Below are 19,606 nucleotides of genomic sequence, written 5' to 3'. Positions count from 1 at the left end.
AATAATAATAATAATAATAATAATAATAATAATAAATTTCTTACCCGCCTCTCCATTCTGATCAAGTCAGGGAACAACAATAAACGATAAAATACATAATACTCATTTAAAACATAATATACATTGTTAAAAACATCCTAAAAAGCATCCTAAAAACAATTTTAAAACAACTTAAAATTCTACTGGATCCTACTTTGTGCCCTCCAGATGTCCTGGATTACAGCTCCCATCATCCTTGACAATAGGCCATGTTGGCTGGGGCTGAATTGGAGTTATACTCTAAAACTTCTGAAGGTATCGGACTGTGAAAGGCTGCATTAAAGCAAGAACTGAAATAAACTAATTAGAGGGGAGATGGAAATGGGCTGCTTAACCAGGACTAGAATCTAGAATTTCAAATATTTAGACAAGTTGTTTTCTGATGACTGCGGGTCAGAGATGCATGCCTTCTATGAATAAAAACAATAGCCAATTGGAATGCATGGAAGAGGGCTTAACCCAGCTGTTTGCAGCTGCCTGGCTTTCTAGGCTTTGATCTTTGAGAATGTACTTAAAATATGCAGCTTTAATGTGCTATGTTAATCATATTTCTGCCTGTTCATATCTTAGTTAGGATTTAGTCACTAATAGCATCATTACATCATGTACTCCCAGGTGGCACGGAAACAGTAAATTCAAACACTAAAAAAAGCACATGATAACCGTCCTCCTGGGACAGTATTTCTTCAAAATGTTTAATTACTTGGTGCATTCCAGAACTGAAAATCTACTTTTCTAGCCATTGGAAAAGGATTCTGAGACTGAGGCCTGATTTTGTGTTTCTTAATCTGTGGGGCGAAGCTATTTAGATCATATCAGCATTTAGAGGTTTACATAACACAGAGGGAAATGTAGGAATTGGAAAGAAGTCTGTGAGCAGATGGGCCTGGGGATAGTGGAGAGGAAAGATAGAACATAACAGATAATGCTTAAAGTGAAAAGAAGGTAATATATGAAGAGGGGAAGGGCGGGGAAATGTATTTATTGGCACTTAACAACTAAAATATTTTTCCGAAGTAGCAAATATAAGAATTGGATATCTTGTTTGAAGCAATATCTGCTCCTCAATTATCACAACATGTCATAGCTTTTGCTATCTTTCCCTCCCTCTTGATGTAGGATTTACTTTGTGGCAAGTCCCATATGCATACTAACATGTTTGGGCTCTCCAACTGGGCACTGTGGTATGCTACCAGTGAGTGATAGCTTCTAGTTGTTAAGTATTTTTTAACAATTTAACAAACAAAACCTGCATTTGAAGAAAGAATGTCTTTAATATTTTCTTTTTCATACCTGTTACAGTTACACACCACAATCAAAATAACAACAAAAATAAACTCCACTGATTAAAATGGGGCCCTAGCAGTTTTTCTGTTTTAAGCTTTTGTTGATTCCATCTACCGGATTAAACTCCTCAAAGATCATATCCCAAGTGAGAAATAGTATGTGATACAGCTGAACTGAGGCAGGTTAGTGCAGTAGTTCAAAAGGAGAAGAATTTACAGCTTTATACTTTGAAACTGAAAAAAGTGATTGATACCCACTAACATGGTGTACGCATAGAAATAGAAGTACGTACAATTTTCAAGTGGGATCTGGGCTAGTTGAGACCTGATTGCTGTATACCCCCTTGTATGTCCCTAAGCCTGCACAAGCAAAACAAACTTGTTGACAGGATGAATGGATGTCACTGCCTCTGCAATACTGTGTTTGTGATCTAAAGACAATGCATAAGCCCCCTCTTCATGTTCCCTCTGTATCTTTACATGGGTGCCTGGCTAAAGGGCAGATCTGCAGGGATACCATTTCCAGTTTAAGCAACCTGTGACTGCCCCGTTCATAGGTTGTTAGCATGACATCTGAACCTTCACAGTCAGTGTTGTATATGGATTAAACAACCTAAAATTAACCTACAATTTGTTGGGGTATTCATAGATTTTTTAAGGTTGTTTATTCAAACTGGAAGCTGTTTACCCCTCATACATTTTTTTAAAAAAGGAAAGAAAAATATTTATTTATTTAATTTATTTAAAACATTTATATCCCACCCTATATCAATAAGATCTCAGGGCAGCGTACAGATAAAAGCGTATAGTATATATGGTCTAATGTGAAATATGCCCTGGAAATTGAGATATCAGAATGGAAGTTGATGTGCATCTTCAGGACACAATTCTATCTGCATCTCTCTTTAGTAAGTTTCCTAATGTAGAGATTAATTACAGTTTAAAATAGGGTCACATAGTAGAACAGGGAAACCTGGGCTGTCAGTGCGGTTTAATGTAAATGGCTGCTTTATATTGTCAGACCTTTGAGGATTGAATTTGCGACCTTCTGCATGCAAAATGTGTGCTCTGCTACTGAACTACTGTCCCTGCTCAAAAGCTCTCTTTAACTTAAGTCTGTTCTGTTAAGACCACTTTAGAACATCTTTAACAGCAATAAAAGTCATAGGTAATTCTAATTATGTAATTGTGCAGACAGGGTATCCTGTGAATGGTAATAAATATAAATTTATACTTCAAGAAAGGGTGAAAATATAATTTTGTATAATTTACATGAGTATAAGGGTGACCATTTTATTAGGAATTCTAGGGGACGTGTTCTCATGAGCAGTAATGAAAGTTAATATCTGTGCTGCGCTGTCTTCCTGAATATACTTGTGTAAATAGTGTTGCCTATTACTCATAATCGATGGTCCAGAAATATGTATCACTGGGCACTGACTGCCTTCCTGTTCTTCAGATGAGAACGCAGTCCTTCCTTGTTTTGCCAGGAAACACAGCAGCCAGCCAAGTGGAACCTCAGAACCTAGAGCCGTCTTAAAAGATGCTCTCATATAACCTCCCCAACCTGGTGGCCTCCAGAGGTGTTGATCTACAACTCCCAGCACCCCCCAGGGCTGGCTAAGGCATGCTAGGAATTGGAGTCCTGCACATCTGGAGGGCATCTGGTTGGTGATGGCTGCTCTAGTCTGTTAGCTCATAGCTGGTAATTTATAATGTGGTGCTGAAACCTACTCTTTGAGAGGGTTGCACTTTTGTGTTGACAAGAGTGGCTTCAGGATGTAATATCAGCCTGGCTCTATGGAAGTTGAAACAATTCTGCCATAGCTCAAGTAACCTGAGCTGTGGTGTTTAGGGTAGAAAGTGAGAGTTTACTTAAAGTCTTAGTGGTCAGAAGTTAAATACAAAGGATAAACAATTATTAAAGTCCTTCTGGATTAGCTGCTGTTTTCCTTGGACTCATTGCCTGGAAAGTATTTCTAGATTCACAAAGGAACCCAAACCAATACGTTCACCTGGCACATCTTGCATCTGTTTTTACAAGAGAAACAAATTAATTTTGTATTTGCTTCACCTGTGTGTTACTGAATGTTCTCTTTAGGCATATGTACAACTTTTTGCATGTTCCAAAACATGCATTTGTTAAGGGATCTTTTCACCTTTATTGTGGTGCACCTGCTCCCTGCTTATAATACACTGAAGACTGCATGAATTGTAAATGTTGACCAAGGTGGGTGGGGTGAGGAGCAAATGCAGAAATGACTACTTACATAACATTTGGCCTAATTTAAGAGGAGAACCCCAGACCAAGTGAAATTGTGTTTTAGGATGTTTAAATAATGCCAAACATGTCAGTGTGAATTCAGAAAATGTCATTTGTATGTGCAGTGCAGTGTAGTCCATCTGACCCATCTGGTTCATGAGAGGAGATTGCCTACCTTTCAAGGACTATGTAAAATGAAAGCAAGATGTAGAGTATAATGTGGAGCACTTTCCAGTTAATGTAAATATATGAGAGAAGCTGGAACTTTTTGTTTTATGAACCAGTGTAATCCAGAAGATAGTGATTTACTTGGATCTGAGTCACTTCCCTATGCTCTGGATTCATTGTGTGGCTTTGGAAATGTTTCTGTTTCTCAGCCTCAGCTCCCCATCTGTAAAATAAGAATAACAGTGACATACATGTTAAAAATACAAGGAGTATATCGTGAAGATGACATGATGCAATAGCAGCTGTTAAACGCACAGGAATCCTGCCAGAAGAAAAGAAGGCAATCCTAAATGAAGGACAAAGCCTTTTAAAAAAGTAAAAAATCATGACTTGAGTTTGAGAGCTCTGCCTTCCATATTGTACTTTTGCTTTCATTTCGCCTTGTCATGGAAATGAACTTTACAGAGTTTTCTGGTAGGAGATATAATAAGAGATTTGTTCTATTTATGAACTTATATTTCCCAAATGCTTTTTCTTATAATGTGCATATTCACACACAAACATTGTGTCATCATGCACATTTATTTGTGTTTAGGTACCTATTGGGGATTGTATCCAATGTTAGTCTAACTTAAGTCCCAGTCATTTCAATGGGTCTAAGAGTTCCACAAGCTGACCCTTTTCCACTGCCACTAATTCTCTTAAGATATTTTAAAACCTCCTAGTAGCTTGGTATAAGAGACCTAGGCGGGAGATGGGCATCAGCACTAGAGACAAGCTGAACTATTAAACAAATTAATTTATTAAAGGAATATTTTGTACTTAAGGGGATACTAATATTAACTTTGGGGCTTTTAAAAAATGCTTGTTGACACTTCTTAAGGACTCAAGAGACACTGACTGGGTTCACACAACACAATGACCTTTAATCAAGGGTTGAACCATGGCTTGTAGAACCATGGGTTATCATGTCATCTGAACCCAGCCGTGATAACAAACTATAACCACAATTAACCTGATAATCAATGTTTCAACAACAATCAATGGTTCAATAACTCACACTCAACCCTTGAGTGTGGGTTATTGTGTTGTCTGAACCAAATCACTGTTGCTAATATAAGCCCCTTAATTACTTGTTTGGGTACAATCTTCTTGTGACTCCCAAAGCCCCTTCTGCTGTATTTCTGGCTTTTTGGACCATTTATCTGGGGTTTAATGCCTGCTTGTATTAATGCATGCTTCATTTTACCAAGATCTTAGGTCAGCTTTCTGGCCAATACAGCCACCTCCTCACGTATGGTTACCCCACAGAGAAGGAATAGCTAATATTCAAGCTTTAGCTATTCACTTTCTCCTCAGATTTCTCCTAGTCCTTCTCTAATAACACCCACCAACTAGCAGACCATCTCTTCCCTCAGACATACTGAAATAGTCAAGTATTTAAGGGTCATTTCCCAACCACTCTTTTCCAGGTAACTAGAATTCTCAGCTAATCAAAATTGAATTTTGGTGATCCAGGCCCGATCTGTAAATCTATAAATATTCAAAATGATTGTCATATCCTTCCCTTTCAAAACGTCTCCAAGGAACTACTACTAAAACAGGCCTTCAACACAGAAACAACGCTAGGCCTGAGGTGTATACAGAAACATTGTAACCTTTCACAGGCCACACAGACTATTTACAGAACAAATCCCCAGGTACTTATTCTTCCGGATGGCACTATTCCTTCCAATAAGAGCCAACAAAAGATTACTGCTCCCCAGGAACTTGGCACTTTTACACTTAAAAAAACAAACAAACAAAAAACGATGAAGCTTAAGCCTGCAGCATATTCTATCCAAAGTTTCTGTTCCAATCCTACACCTTTTGGAACATGTGATGTTAGCTAGTCCTCTGTAGCTAAGTATGCAAGAACAGAAGGTCAGCCATGATTACTGTGTTAATCAACTGTGTTAATCTGATAAATGTCTTGGATCCAAGTATTCAAACTTGGACATGGCGGGTAACTTTGGCAGAGCTAAATAAGATGTGAGGGAATCTTATGAGTCAGTGCTCACTAGATTGTGCTCCAGTTTAATATGTGTTTGCAAGTGTGCATTGACATCTCAGTGAATTCCTGCCTGTAAAAACTCACCTGCTAAGGACCCTAGTTAAAGTTGCAGATCTATGCTTATGACATGCATGATGTTTGTTCACCTACTCTGCCCATTCCCCAGCCACAGTCTTTCCAAACCAGTTGGCCACAAACCATCATCGTTAGATCACACTGATTGAATCAGATTGTTGTGAAATAGTAATGTTTTCAGAAGGAAGGAAACAGAAAGGCAAGCTCCTTTTTTATTACTTCAGTCGTCTTCCTCTTGTAGTAGTAACTTCTTAAAGAACAACAGCAATGGAAAGTTTTGTCTGCATGTGACGTTTTAGTGGCTGGTTGACTAATTTGGCAGCTGCTTGGCCAAATTAAAGGCTGAGTGTATCAAAGCACCCTGGAACTGGAATCAGTATCAGCAACAACCTTGCGGCTGTTGAGAGGCAATATAAGGGCTAAGCTACATGTTAAATTAAATATGTAGAATGCAGCTAAACCTCACTTTCTTTTTGCCTCCAAATAAGCATGTGGGGCCCTGATCCAGATTGGGACTACCTCTCACAAGTAGTGGAGGTTTACATGTTCCTATTGGGTTTCTCCCCCTAAATTGCCTTTGAAAGGCCTAACAAAAGAAGTGGGGAAACATCCATCAGTGTCAGTGGAGTCTTTTTTTTCTTTTTGAAGGCCCGCACATGGGTGTGTGTGTGGGGGGGTGGAGAAATGGGGTGTGTGTGAAAGGTTTATATCTCCCCTATCTGTGCGTAGTGGTTCCGATTTGGCCCAGGGCCCCATGTACTTAATCGGAAGGAGAGAAAAAAGTGAGTCTCATCTGCACGCTGCATATTCAACAAAGCATGTAGTTTAGAACTGTTGTGATGTCACAAGGAGACTATTCCAATGATATGCAGTGGCTGACGTGAGCAAACAGAGCTGCGAATTCGTGCAAGATTGCATGCAAAATAAAATCACAAGTTTGAGTCTTCTCTTCATGGAAGGGGAGCTATTTCATATGAGTTTGAAGCCACAAGCGTAGTCAAAACTAACACAAGACATTTATTGTGTACTCATGATTCCTCACTCATGGTAATTTGCAGGTGCTTTATACCAGTGGTCTTCAACTGGTGAGTCGTGACCTGAAAGTGGGTTGCAAGATCAGTCCAGATGGGTCACGGCAAAGCTGTTGCCACCATGTTGGGAAATTGTGAAATGGTGGGTCCCATGTTGCAGGTTGGGAGTCCAAGGTGGGTCTCGGGTCTGGACCAGATGAAGCCCACTACTTTACACTGTGAAGGAGATCAGACAGACTGCACTGAGTAGTGATGTGTATGGGTTAAGTAGTTGGGATAGTTTTAGCATGACACTTTTAATGCATGTTATTTTAAACCAGGAAGGGCACTAGCCTGCAGATTTATAACAGGACACCCGGGGAAGGGAGGTGGCCAAGATGGAAAGGCCTTGGTGCCAGGGAGGAGCACCCGTATCAGTCTCAAGGCCATAAACCACCACGGCTGGCAGGAAGGAGGATTTTTGCAGCTGGGAAGGTGTGAAACCAGGCATCTGGGCTGCGCCATGGGGAGGAGGGAGCTGAGGTTGGAATGGGGAGTTGGAGGGTATAAAATAAAGGGCTTCCCCCTGGTTTTTGCCTTGTCCCGCCTCATTGTGTGTGTGGAGGTGGCGACAGCAGAGCCCTACTTGGGAATAAGTAGTTCAGCTAGGTTGTATTATTTGTAAGGTTACTGGGTTTTTATGCTATACATGCTTGTATGGGAGTTGTACTTGTAGTTCTTCCCATTTGCCCTACCCTTACTTATCAATACATTCCTTCTACTTCATTTGCGCATGCTGCTAGTTTCTTGCAACTTAGGTCAGCGCTAAGTCCAGAGATATTGGACCAGGTTTCTAGTGACCTTCCCTACAGATTCTGAGTGCCATGGAGCCTCTGGGAAGGTGGTGGCAGCGAAGGCGAAGGCTGCTAGCTCCTTTCGGGCTACCGTTAACATTAACCATTTTAATGTTATTGTTTTTCTAACGAGGAATATCTATGAATGGCAGTGTGAAACCCATGTGTATTTGCACAATTCCGCATCACCAGTGATTTTGTAATGGAAGAGGGAAAACCCCAGAAAAAAACATGTGTGAAGGAGCCTATCTTAATCTCACAAAGAATCCGGAAGCAGAAGCCTCAGTAAAGTGGTGGGTGACAAGCCCAAAATGGCTAAGAAGGCAGGAAATGATTCTAAAGAAGGTTTTCTGAGGTAAATGTTTTAAATAAATAGCAGTAAATTGTCAGATTTCACAATGGAGGGAAATAAGCACTGGGAATTCCCTATGGATTGATTCATAAATCTAGTGAGGTAGCCAATTTTGCAAGATTTATTTATTTGTTTATTACATTTATATACTGCCCCATAGCTGAAGCTCTCTTATCTGGACATGGAAATCCAAAGCAGATGATAAAGGGCTCAAAATGCATCTTCCAAACTGTGGGAGTGGGCAACAAAATGGCAAATGAGATTCAGGATAAACAAGTGCAAAGTAATGCACATTAGAACATGCACAATTCTAACTTCACATATACACTGATGGAAACTAAATTGGTTCTAACAACCCTGGACAGAAATCGTGAGTTATACTGAAAGTCTCACTGACATATTTATTTATATATTTCTCAAATTGTGTTTTATCCTTTCTGCCTTTCTACACTGAAGTGTATGGCAGGAAACTTGCAATAAACAATACAAATAATAAAATGCAAACTTGTAAAATAACAAGCCGACAATAAAACAGTAAAACTCAGCAGCTGAACCATCAAACAGGCAAAACTAGAAGAAGGCTCACTGAAAGTATACTGTTGTAGTGCAAAAAAGCACATAAGGGAATTTCACATGTTAAAAATAACCATTTGCTTGAAGGTACAAAATAGAGCGATAGAATCATCAGTTAGTTGGAAAAGCATCTTCCTTACCTCTCCCACCCCCCAACACCTTAAAAATTGGACTTTAAGGATAAGATGAGTTGTGTGCTGCAGGGTGGATACAAGGCAAGCAGACAAAGCCAACAGGAAGGAGATGGAAAAAAATCTCACACAGGGCCTAGGGAATGGGTGGGTAGGCGGGATGTGCATTAACCAGCTAACAGATTAAGATATAGCAAGTGTTACATTTAGGGAAGTGGTGGCATGTGTTTCTGGTTAAATGATAGCAGAGAGTAGTCAGGATTATTCCGGGGGGGGGGGGGGCGGGGGGGATTCCAGTATGATATCTGATCCCTGCCCTTCTCCATTCCTTTCTCCTGACATTCATTGTTATAACTGCAGTACTTACTCCTCATGTTGCAACATGTTATATGTAGGCCGAGTGATGCTCAAGTGGTACCCTAACCATTTGGAACTGGGATATTTTTTTGAGGGGGGGAATACTTCCTTGGTCTCTTGCTCCTTTCCTCTAAATCACCATCCAGGCAGGTTTTCTTCTTTCACTCCTTTCTGGAGTCCTGCTGCCACCAATATTCGTAGAGCTGAGGGACACTTTCTCCTGCATCATATTTGCTACTTATTTATTTTCCAGTCAGGACAAGTGAGCACAAGTCTGCTCACCTGTATGTTTTCAACGGTTGGTAGAAAAGGAGAGATTTCTGGATCCTACTTTGATTTATTGGTTTCACCTAGTCAGCTTCTAACTCAGTATCTGATAGCAGGCAGCAGTGGAAAGGTTTGGAAGTGGGCGTGAAATGCATTAAAAGGAATTCCCACAGTAGGTACATTCCAGAAACTAGAAAGAAAGGTGGGGCCCTGAGTCAGCAGCAGCTGAATAAAGTCTACATGACAAACTGTAACTGGTTTAAGTGGTAGAGCTTCCCCACAAGGGGCCATGGGAGCTGGATTGGAGAGTGCTTATGTGGAATGATCTCTAGCCGAGAATACTTATTTTATTTATTTATTTATTTATCATACTTATACCCCGCTCCTCAGCCAAAAAAGGCTCTCGGAGCAGCTTACACTTGGCAAAAAAGACATTACTTACTGCTCTCTGAGAAGCCCATTCACTCAAATAGAGGTTTTCACAAACCACTTCATCCCATAATTATACCCCAAGGCTACCTTGTTAGAATGTTAGATTATTCACACAGTTGTGTGTGATTTTAACATGATTGCTTCAGGGTGAGGTGTTAATTTAGATTCAGTGCAAGAGCAATTCTTGAAGTAAGGAATAGTGTGAGAATTTCCTCCTGAAACTGCATTCTTCCATCAAATGAATGCCTTAATGTACTGTATTCTGTTTTTGTGTGAACAGCTAGGAGAAGTTTTGTTTCTTCTTTGCTTTTGTAAAAAACCCAGCTGTATTATGAGTGTAAAAATAAACAAATCCAGATGTGCAGAATCCTGTTTTTGATCCCATTATGGAGGGAAACAGATTGCTGATTAGTAGTTCCTTCAGATTAAAGATCTTTTTGCAGAGTCAGTCAATGAATGCATGTCTATCTGCATATTGAGTCTTTGGCCTGGTTCAGGCATAACAGAAAACTATGGTTAATGAGCTGTGGTAAGCCTTGGGCTCATGCACTTCCCACTCCTGTTTTCTTCTTCACAACAAAGAAAAGGAGACTGGAAGCTTTTGATTTTGATTTTTAACAAGCCACAGGTCCTCATGATCTCTGAACTCCAGGAATTGTGGTTTGTTTCAATTATGGTTACTGAGGACAACCCAAAATCAAACTGTAGTTTCAGATTCTGGCAGTTCTTAAATCACACTTCTCCAAGTTTGGATGCTGCATGGAAATGTGCTTTGCTTAAAAACGGAAGCAGATGCTCCCAATCTCCTCTTTGTGGGCATGTAAGAGAAGGAGGTGTGGGGAGATGTGCAAGCCTGGAATTTGCCACAGCTTGTTCACATGGCAGGAAACCTTAAGTTCCTGTTACTTCTGAATTAGGGCCTTTGTGTGATATACTGTAAGTTCTATTTTTCAGTTACATTGCACAATATCCCATTTGACCTCTTCTTTTAAATAGGGTGACCATATGGAAAGGCGGACAGGGCTCCTGTATCTCGAATAGTTGTACAGAAAAGGGAATTTCAGCAGGTGTCATGTGTATATATGGGGACCCTGGTGAAATCCCCTCTTCATCATAACGGTTAAAGCTGCAGGCACCCTGCCCTGTTAACCAGCTACAAAAGAAGGCAGAGCTCCTGCAGTGTTAACTGTTGTGATGAAGAGGGAATTTCACCAGGTGTTGCATGCATACAAATAACAACTGCTAAAATTTCCTTTTCTATACAACTGTTAAAGATACAGGAGCCCTTTCCTCCTTTCCATATGGTCACCCTTGGGCTAGATGTACATTCCATGATAGTTACTTCAGTTACACCTAATCTCTCTCTCTGTCTCTCTCTCTCTCCCTCTCCCTCTGGACTGAATCTCTTCCTTTTTCTGTTATTGCATTGGTTATATAGTCCTTTGTTTTGATCCCAACCTCTGTGTTTCATTAATCTGGTGTTGAGCTAATTTAAACCCCAGATGTCTTTTCTATTTCACAACAGTACCTTGCATAATTTTACTGTATTTGCAGTAACTGGCTGATCTCCTCTGTAGCAACCACAGGTGCTGCTTAGAACTTTGCAGGCCCTGACTGTGATTAAAGTGTGCTGTCTACTCTGCATTTGGTTGCTTGCATGATACAAATTCAGGAACAAGTGGGAAGATCAGCATTTGTGCATGAACTAAGCTGCATATAGTGGATGAAAATGTCCCTGGGGATCACAAGTCACACTTCTTGACCCTTCCAACAGGATAGCAAGTGACAATACACTCAACGAGGGAGTTTCCATGATAGGACTGTTCTATCACCAAAAATGTTTTGTGCATGTGGCTAATTTCTGTGAGCTTAAATTACGATAATTTAGCCCCCACAAATAATGCAGATGTTAATTGGTTCAGGCAGTGAGTGTTGCATTTATAATACACGCAAGGTTTCTGATGTGATTTAGAATATAATAGAATTAGTTAAGTAGTTCAGTAGAGGACGGTTGAGGAATATATTGGCTGCTGGGTAATGGAATAAAGGAGATATAGTTACACTTTCTTGAATCTAAAGCAACGCATCAGCTTTTGCCCCTCATGGCTCCAGCAGAAGACAAGGGTGAAACTGTCGAAATCTGTGTTTTACACTTCTTGGCCTTGGCGGCTGAGAAAGAAGGTGAGTAAGTGGGAGTTGACCAGATTTTTGAACTTAACCTTGCTACATTTGCTAGCTCAGTGTCAGGGCCCCACAGAGACACAAGCAAACTGTGATCCAGATATGTCCAATGGTCAGGTTCCAGAGAAGGCAAACAATGATCCAAAGATCTAAAGGAAGATGATGATGTTTAATACAATATGGGAGTCTTCTTCTTTTGACTGTGGGATTTTCACCCAACCGTTCAATCAAATCTCCAGGCTTCAACAGCAGGAGGGCAGGAGTCTTTTTTTTTGCCGTCTCTCATGGACAAGTTGCTCAGACTGAGAAACCAAGGCTGAAGCAATGCCTGTATAGGGCCAACCAGGCTTGTAGTGGTATGGTTAGGCTGACAAAGTCTTAGTGTTGCCCCTGGACATTCAACGGATGGCACTGCAGCATAGCAGAAAGCAGGATAGGAAACTCCCACTGCCTAAGAGCTGTCCTGGCAGTGTAGGACAGTGTGCAAGGTGCATGTGTCCTGCCACCAAAGCCTGCAGTTTGGCTTGGGTGGATAAATATGAAAAGGACAGGGTTCCTGCACCTTTTAGAGATGCAGAAGAGGAATTTCACCAGTTGTAGTCACCCTACTCAAGTCCCCAGGGCCTTAAACAACTTCTGTTCTTTGTCATGCCAGATAAACCTTTCAGTCTCATTGGTGCATACCACTTGTTTCAAGAAGCCTACCTATATCACCACAGATGGCTACAGGGTAGACCTCTTCAATGGACGTATGTCTGATGTGCTGCTGACCTCCATCTTTGTAACTGTAATAGGTGAGGTGACTGTGGCTCACCTAGGCACATCAGAAGGACGTATTTTGCAGGTCAGTGAAATACAGAGTTGCAGCTCTGTGCTATATCTATTACAATGTGTTTCTAATAAAGTGAATCTTTTGTTGCTGTGAGCTACCACCAATGTTTACATGTCTTTTTGCGTTTAAATGTCTAGGAACATAGAAGCTGATTGGTGGGAGATTCAGGACAAATAAAAGGAAGCACTTCTTCACACAGCACATAGTTAAACTATGGAATTCACGTTCACAAGATGTTGTGATGGCCACCAATTTGGATGGCTTTAAAAGGGGGTTGGCTAAATTCCTGGTGGAGAAGGGTATCAATGGCTACTAGTCCTGATGTGCTGCCTCCTGTATCAGAGACAGTAAGCCTATATACAATGGTTGTTGGGGAACATGGGTGGGAGGGTGATGTTGTACTCATTTTCTACTAATGGGTTCCTGGCCAACAGCTGGTTGGCCACTGTGCGAACAGGGTGCTGGACTAGATGGACCCTCGGTCTGATCTACCAGGGCTCTTCTTATGTTCTTATACCGAGTCATACCATTGGTCCATCTAGCCCAGCAGCAGCTCTCCAGGGTTTCAGGTAGGAATTTTTCCAGCCCTACCTGGAGATGCTGGGGATTGAACATAGGGCCTTCTGCATGCAAAACATGTGCTCTACCACTGAGCCACAAAACATGACTAATGTCTGTCTGTCCATCTGATACTTTTAAAGCCATATGGCTGAAAACCAATCCATTAAATGTAAGGAAATGTTTACATTACAAATGTAAACAGGCTTATTTATGTATTTATTATTTTCTTATAAGAATCCCTTTCAATTCTGAGGGGGCTAGGGATCTCAGATAGGGAATGCTTGGCATAGTCACAAAATTATAATCCCCAGATTTCCTTGTGGGCAGCCACAGTGGTTAAACCAGTCAAAAAGTAATTGAGTTTATAAGAGGAGATGATCTGCAAGGATTCATCGCTGTTGAAGTTATTCCAGGTTATAATGGGATCGTTGGCGAGTGCACTTGTGGTTGATGGGGATGATGAACTCGGATCCCTGCTGTCCAAATCAAAGGTGACATGCATCTGCGTCACTCTCTCATGATTCTTAACGGTGCCCAGAGATGATTGGGGAAATGTGGCATTACAACTCCCTTGCTTTTAATCGGCAGACCGCTGTGTTTTATCAACTTATTGAGGAGGTTCATGCAACCCTTCCTGCTCCATTGCAGATAGCTGCTGAGGGGTGTTTTGTGCATCTGTTCCTTCCTAGGTGGTGCTTCAAGGATCCAGAGTCTACACAATCAGAGTGGCCAACTTCTCCCTGGGGGAGAGATTGCCAGTGCTGCGGGACGTCAGCCAGCTGCACGACTCTTTATTGTTTGTCTCGGGAACTAAGGTGAGTAATATGGGACTCCTAAACTTTACTGTACTTGGGTTGAGAGTTCAAAGGAAGGATTAGTGATCCCTTTATTTGTGGGAGAGAGGAGGGTTATTGCAAAGGTGCTGTGATTCTACATTGGAACAGGAAGTTGGGGCTGCTCCAGCCTGTGATCCAGTACCTCAGACCCAATTGTATATGCTCAGCAAAATTTAGTAGTAGAGGTTTTCAGCACTAGCGAGGAATGCACACAAGATAAGTTGTCCTACTTGCAGAATTTCCCCCCCCCCTACTTGCAGGAAACTAGTACATCAAAGAGAAGGCTAAGCATGAATTCTTCTTCCTGACATGCTAGATTTCCACAAGCAGAGCACATGTGTGGTATAAGAGCATTAAACATTCAATCCACCGCCTGTGTTCTGAAGATATACAATTCCCTTGGGAATTGCATTTTTTATTTGGCCTTTAGTAGGATCATTATTATAAAGGACTTCTTTGCTATGTCCACAGAGCAGCTGTCTCCCACCTTTGCATCGCAGGTAGCAAAAATCCAATTGACTCCTTCAGCCAGAGGAGTTTGTGGGTTTTTTTGTATGGGAATCCTTTAAACCTGCTCATCTCTAGCCATTAATTACCTCTCCTAGGATGTTGAACTTTAATTGAAAAATTTGGGCTTCTAACGGGACATTTCACTGTTTCGTGTTCTTCTGATAGTTGTATGGCTGCCTTCCTAACTTTTTTTGGTCTGGGACTCAATGATTTCATCAAATCAACAGGTCAGGCCCATTGGATTTCAGGTAGAATTTTGGCATTTTCTGCTGCCAACTCATTCATCCAGTCATTTTAGCTTTACTAGAAAAAGCATGTTTCTGGGCAGGCAGTTGTGAAACCGCTATGAGGACCCAGGGACGGCTGTTTACTATGACCAGAAATATTATAGGCCCGCTTCTTTTGTCTCTCTAGTCTCTTGATTCGAGCTACAAGCAAGAAGCGTGGCAGATAGACAAGTAAGGCCACCCCACTGATGAGAGTTTCTATGAGGATACCTTCTTGGTTTCTGTTGTAGACCACTGTGGGAAGATGGTTGAAGGATGGTATAAAATACTTACAGTAAAATAAATAGATTGGTGAGTGAGCCACTGTACCTGCTGTTAGAAAGGCTGTCAGTCCCTTTGACATTTGCCCTGATATTCTCCGTCTGTCCCTCTTGCAGGTGTTTCAGGTGAACCAGACTGGTCCAGGCTGTCACCATTTCCTGACATGCCTCCGTTGCCTGAAGGCAGAGCGTTTTATGGAATGTGGCTGGTGTGGAGATTCATGTACCCGTCGGGAAGAATGCAAGGAAACATGGGACCAAGAGAGCTGCCCCCCTATGCTCACTAATGTATGCAACCATCTCCTTATGTATGAGATTGGCTAATAGTGAATTGATATGGTAGCTAGTGCTCACTACAGCCATGCTAACCGAGCCACAGTGCTCTGGGGCTATCTAATCCATTTTTCTTCTTAAATGTCTGTTTTAATATTTCTGTTTGCCAGACATGTACCATAAAGCCAGAAGCACACTTGGCATCCTGGGACTCATAATGCCTGTGTTTTCTGATACATGTTTTTCATTTGGAACTGCACAATGTTGCGTTAGTTTTCTTTCCCATGGTGTTTGTTTTCTCTCTCTTAACTTCTTCCTTAATAGGTATTTCTAAATTGAGCACTTAAGATATTCTCTTCATTGAGGCAATTTATTGGATTTGGAGCTGGGGGGCAGGGGGGATGGTTGAATTTGTGGAAATATTTGCCTTTACCTTTGTTCTGTGAGGGTTGTTTAATTTTTCCCTTCAAGTTTTTCTTTTTCCTGAAAGTGTGGCTTTGGCATTACATAGTTTGGCATTGTATTCTCCTGTATCTTTTCTAGGGAGTGGGTGTTCTTCTTCTAAACATGAGATAGAAAAATTCACAAGCCTAATGCAACTTAATTCTATCTTACTATAGTACATTCACACTATTCTGGTTTGTTTGGGGTGGTTTTTTTTTTTGGAATGGCTGGCCATATCTCCCTTACACAGGAAATGGCCATGAACACAAGTGGATTGAAAGTTTTCAGCTATAATAGGGTGCTCCTCCTGGACTCTTTGTATTAGTCTTCCCCTTTGTTTGCAGCTGGTGGGGGCTCGTGCATGTGAAATAGCTCCTATGTGGAGACCCCTAAAAATTGCTCCTCTTAGGGGCTGCCCTCCACCCAGCAAACTCCTAGTGTTCAGTGGCTTACCTGGGATTTGCAACATTGTGATTGCCTAAAAAGTCTTCCTGATACCCTTGGAGAGTAGTTCCAAGGTAATTATTTACTATGTGGAGGCAGCCACAGCGTAGGGAAAGTCAAAGCAGTCTCTCTGCAGCCTTTGTTCGTCTCCGCCACTGGCCCTAATTTACATTAACATGAGTTAATATTTAGCAAACCAAACTTTGCAATGAAGTTAACTTTCACCCTCATATAACTCACTCTAATCACGAGAAGCTTAGACCAAATTACGCTTAACTTGGAAAAGAGGCATAGGGCCGCCTTGGTAAAGGAATACGTCCAACCATTTAAACGTCTACGTCACTTTTCCCTAGCACATTTTTAACCTAGAAAAATAATTGATGAAAGAATGATTAAACAGAGACCCTTGGGTTCAAACTTAAATGTTCCCTGGTTTGTAAACGTTGCTTTTTCATTTATATAGGTAGGTTCCCTGTATTAAATTCAAGTCAAACAGTGCACTAATGGCTGCACTGATTGTAAGGTGGGCAACAGATCATATCCCTGCTCATCATTTAAACTTACTGGGTGGCCTCAGGCCAGTCATTTCTCTCAGCCTGACTTTTGTCACAGGTTTGTTGTAGAGCGTAAAGCCAGGTAGTGTTGAATGTTTACACACGCAACAAAGAAGGCGCTTTTGCAGGGGTGAGCGGGCAGTACTGTTGTTCAGTCTTTGTACCCTGGCTGGTCAACAACCCCTTTGCACAATGGTTTGTTGCTATTTAAACTGTGGCAGCCTTGATTCAACCGCCAGTTATTGTTCACGATACAGCCTGTACTCACCTTTTACTTGCTACCAGTTGAACTCTCCTTCCTTTTGTACTAATAAGAGTGTACCCTAAGCAAGTCATTTGGCATCTTTCCCCCAGATGATCCCCATCGTAGCCCAAGGCATTTTGCAGCAACCAGAGAGAAGGCCTGGAGAAAGTATTATTGGTATTCACTGATAGAGCACTGGATGTGAGGGCTAATCAATCTCTGCTGTTGACTGGTTATGTAACATGTGGCATCTCTTCTGCTTTCACAGTTTCACCCCAGAAATGCAACACTAAATGGCAGTACTAAAGTGACTCTCTGCGGCATGGGGTTTCAGTCGCGTCCTTATTTCTCTGGCACTGAGGGCACACTTGTGAACCCTAGAGACTACTCGGTTACAGTGGGGCAGACGAATTGCACTGTGCTGTTTGAAGAGAGCCTGGCAAACAGGTAACTTTTGAAAGTTAAGGAATGTAGCCAAACCCTCTTCATGTCCCCCTTCCTTCTCCCCAGCTCACTTTCTCACTCCTTCATCTGACGTTTAATTTCATGCATGCGCATGCGTGCTTTCTGTTAATTTTCTCCGTGCATATATGCATGCAGTATAAGCAGAAAGGATTTTTTAGTGGCTCTTCCTCAGTTGTGGAACTCCTTCCCTTGGAGATGCATCAGAGTTAAAGCCTGAGCATCTTTGGGAAGACTTGTAAGGCCTGTCTGTTTCGGTTAGCTTTGGGGTGTTTGGTAGATCAGCAGAAAGGTGGGGACTTCAATTGTGTTATAATTAGATCAAACATTATTCTGTTTTAATTTCAGAGAAAATTATGTTTTTAGGTTGAAAACTGCCCCGAGCCTTCAAAAAAGGCGAACTATACATGGCATGAACTATAACGTCCAAGGTGAAATATTATTCCCTCTTTTCCAGGGGTTTCACATTCCAGGTTGGAATGCAAGGTTGAAGAGAATTCCTTCATGCATGAGGAACAGGAGGAGAGTGGGGGTAGCTTTATTATTGTTATTTAATATTATTATTTATTACATTTGTATAGCTTGTCCCAGTCTCCTCCATGAGCGCTCTTAAGGAATGACCTTGTCCTTCAGCACTTGACATTGACATGCACCAGTGATGTGCCAATGATGTTGAAGAACTTTTAGATTAAAGTTCAGAAGAACTCACTGACAACAGCAGTGTGCTCTCTTCATGCCCCCATATGGCATCTGTGTGGCAGGGGAGGGGCATTCAGGTCACAGCTGATGAGCTATATGGGGGAAATTAGAGGAAGGATGCTCCTTCCTCTTGCCTCAGACTGTGCTGTCAGAGACTGCTGTCTTTCACTAAAGAACATAAAGCCAGCAGCGGTTCAGTTTCTCCTGTTTCCATGAGGGAAAGTGGGGCCAACCAAGTGACAGCTGTAGGAACTGGGAGGAGAGTGTCATGTAGGGGTGTGGATGCTTTGATGCAAAGTTTCTTCCCTTTCATCTCTAGAGCTTTTGTGGCACTCAGCTTAAATGGATTTTATATGGTCTGTTATATTTTCCATGCACCATTAGTCAAGAATTGTAAATGAAGCATTGTTGTTTATTTAAAACGTACTTATCTAGAGCTCTCAAGATTTACACGAGTGTACTTCAGAAGGTAGAATATGATGTCTAATGTGCTATCCAACATTTCAACAGAATCCTGGGTTTCTAAATGCATTTCAAAAACATTTCTAGTGGTTCAACAGTGTAGGAGTGGGTCCCCTTCACTTAGCACAGTGCTACCTATGTAGTTCCAAGTTTGTGTCTCTTTTCTCTTACAGTTTGATTTGCCCCTTCTTTTCCAGACCCTGGTGTGTGGTGTGTGTGTGGAATCTATATTCTGCAAAAAGGAGAAAGATGAATACACAGATTGTGTAGTTATGTACCTTGTGGAGTATTCATATTTAATTCACTAGTGCAGATTTGTTCATTTTAATTCATTTATAGACACAGACACAGATTTTGGAGTTTATGGTCAGAATATGGAATTATCTAGGGTTCCTTCCGATAAACATTTCTGCCTAGAGTTCCTTCCGATAAACATTTCTGCCTGTGTGAGGGCCTGAGATGATATCATAGGCATCACAATGCAGTGCAGAAGTAGCCTTACACTTGTTATGTTGAAATCAGGACAGGAGACATATCTGTGTGTCACAGTTTACACATTGGCAGCTGTCCCAGAGCGGAAATGAAGCAACAGCTTCTACCGTTCCCTAATCACACAAAGACTTGCTAGAGTTTTGCCTCCATGACCTTGCCAGACAGGCAGTCATCCTCGTGAACTTTGATCTAGGATGACCAACAA

The 19,606-nt window shown here is 41.4% G+C and overlaps 1 protein-coding gene across 1 annotated transcript in view; it reads left to right on the top strand.

Annotated features, from left to right (window-relative positions):
- MST1R (macrophage stimulating 1 receptor) overlaps positions 1-19,606 on the top strand; it is a 60,572-nt gene that overhangs the window by 11,908 nt on the left and 29,058 nt on the right. The window contains exons 3-6 of the mRNA XM_063121068.1: positions 12,697-12,885; positions 14,124-14,249; positions 15,445-15,615; positions 17,555-17,733. Coding sequence (XP_062977138.1) covers positions 12,697-12,885; positions 14,124-14,249; positions 15,445-15,615; positions 17,555-17,733 — 665 coding nt within the window. The remainder of the gene's footprint in view (positions 1-12,696; positions 12,886-14,123; positions 14,250-15,444; positions 15,616-17,554; positions 17,734-19,606) is intronic.

Source organism: Elgaria multicarinata, chromosome 3 (genome assembly GCF_023053635.1).
Source record: "Elgaria multicarinata webbii isolate HBS135686 ecotype San Diego chromosome 3, rElgMul1.1.pri, whole genome shotgun sequence".
In the NCBI taxonomy this organism is placed as follows: domain Eukaryota; kingdom Metazoa; phylum Chordata; class Lepidosauria; order Squamata; family Anguidae; genus Elgaria; species Elgaria multicarinata.
Note: the sequence above shows the minus strand (reverse complement) of the source record. Positions and strands in the feature narration are given on the sequence as shown.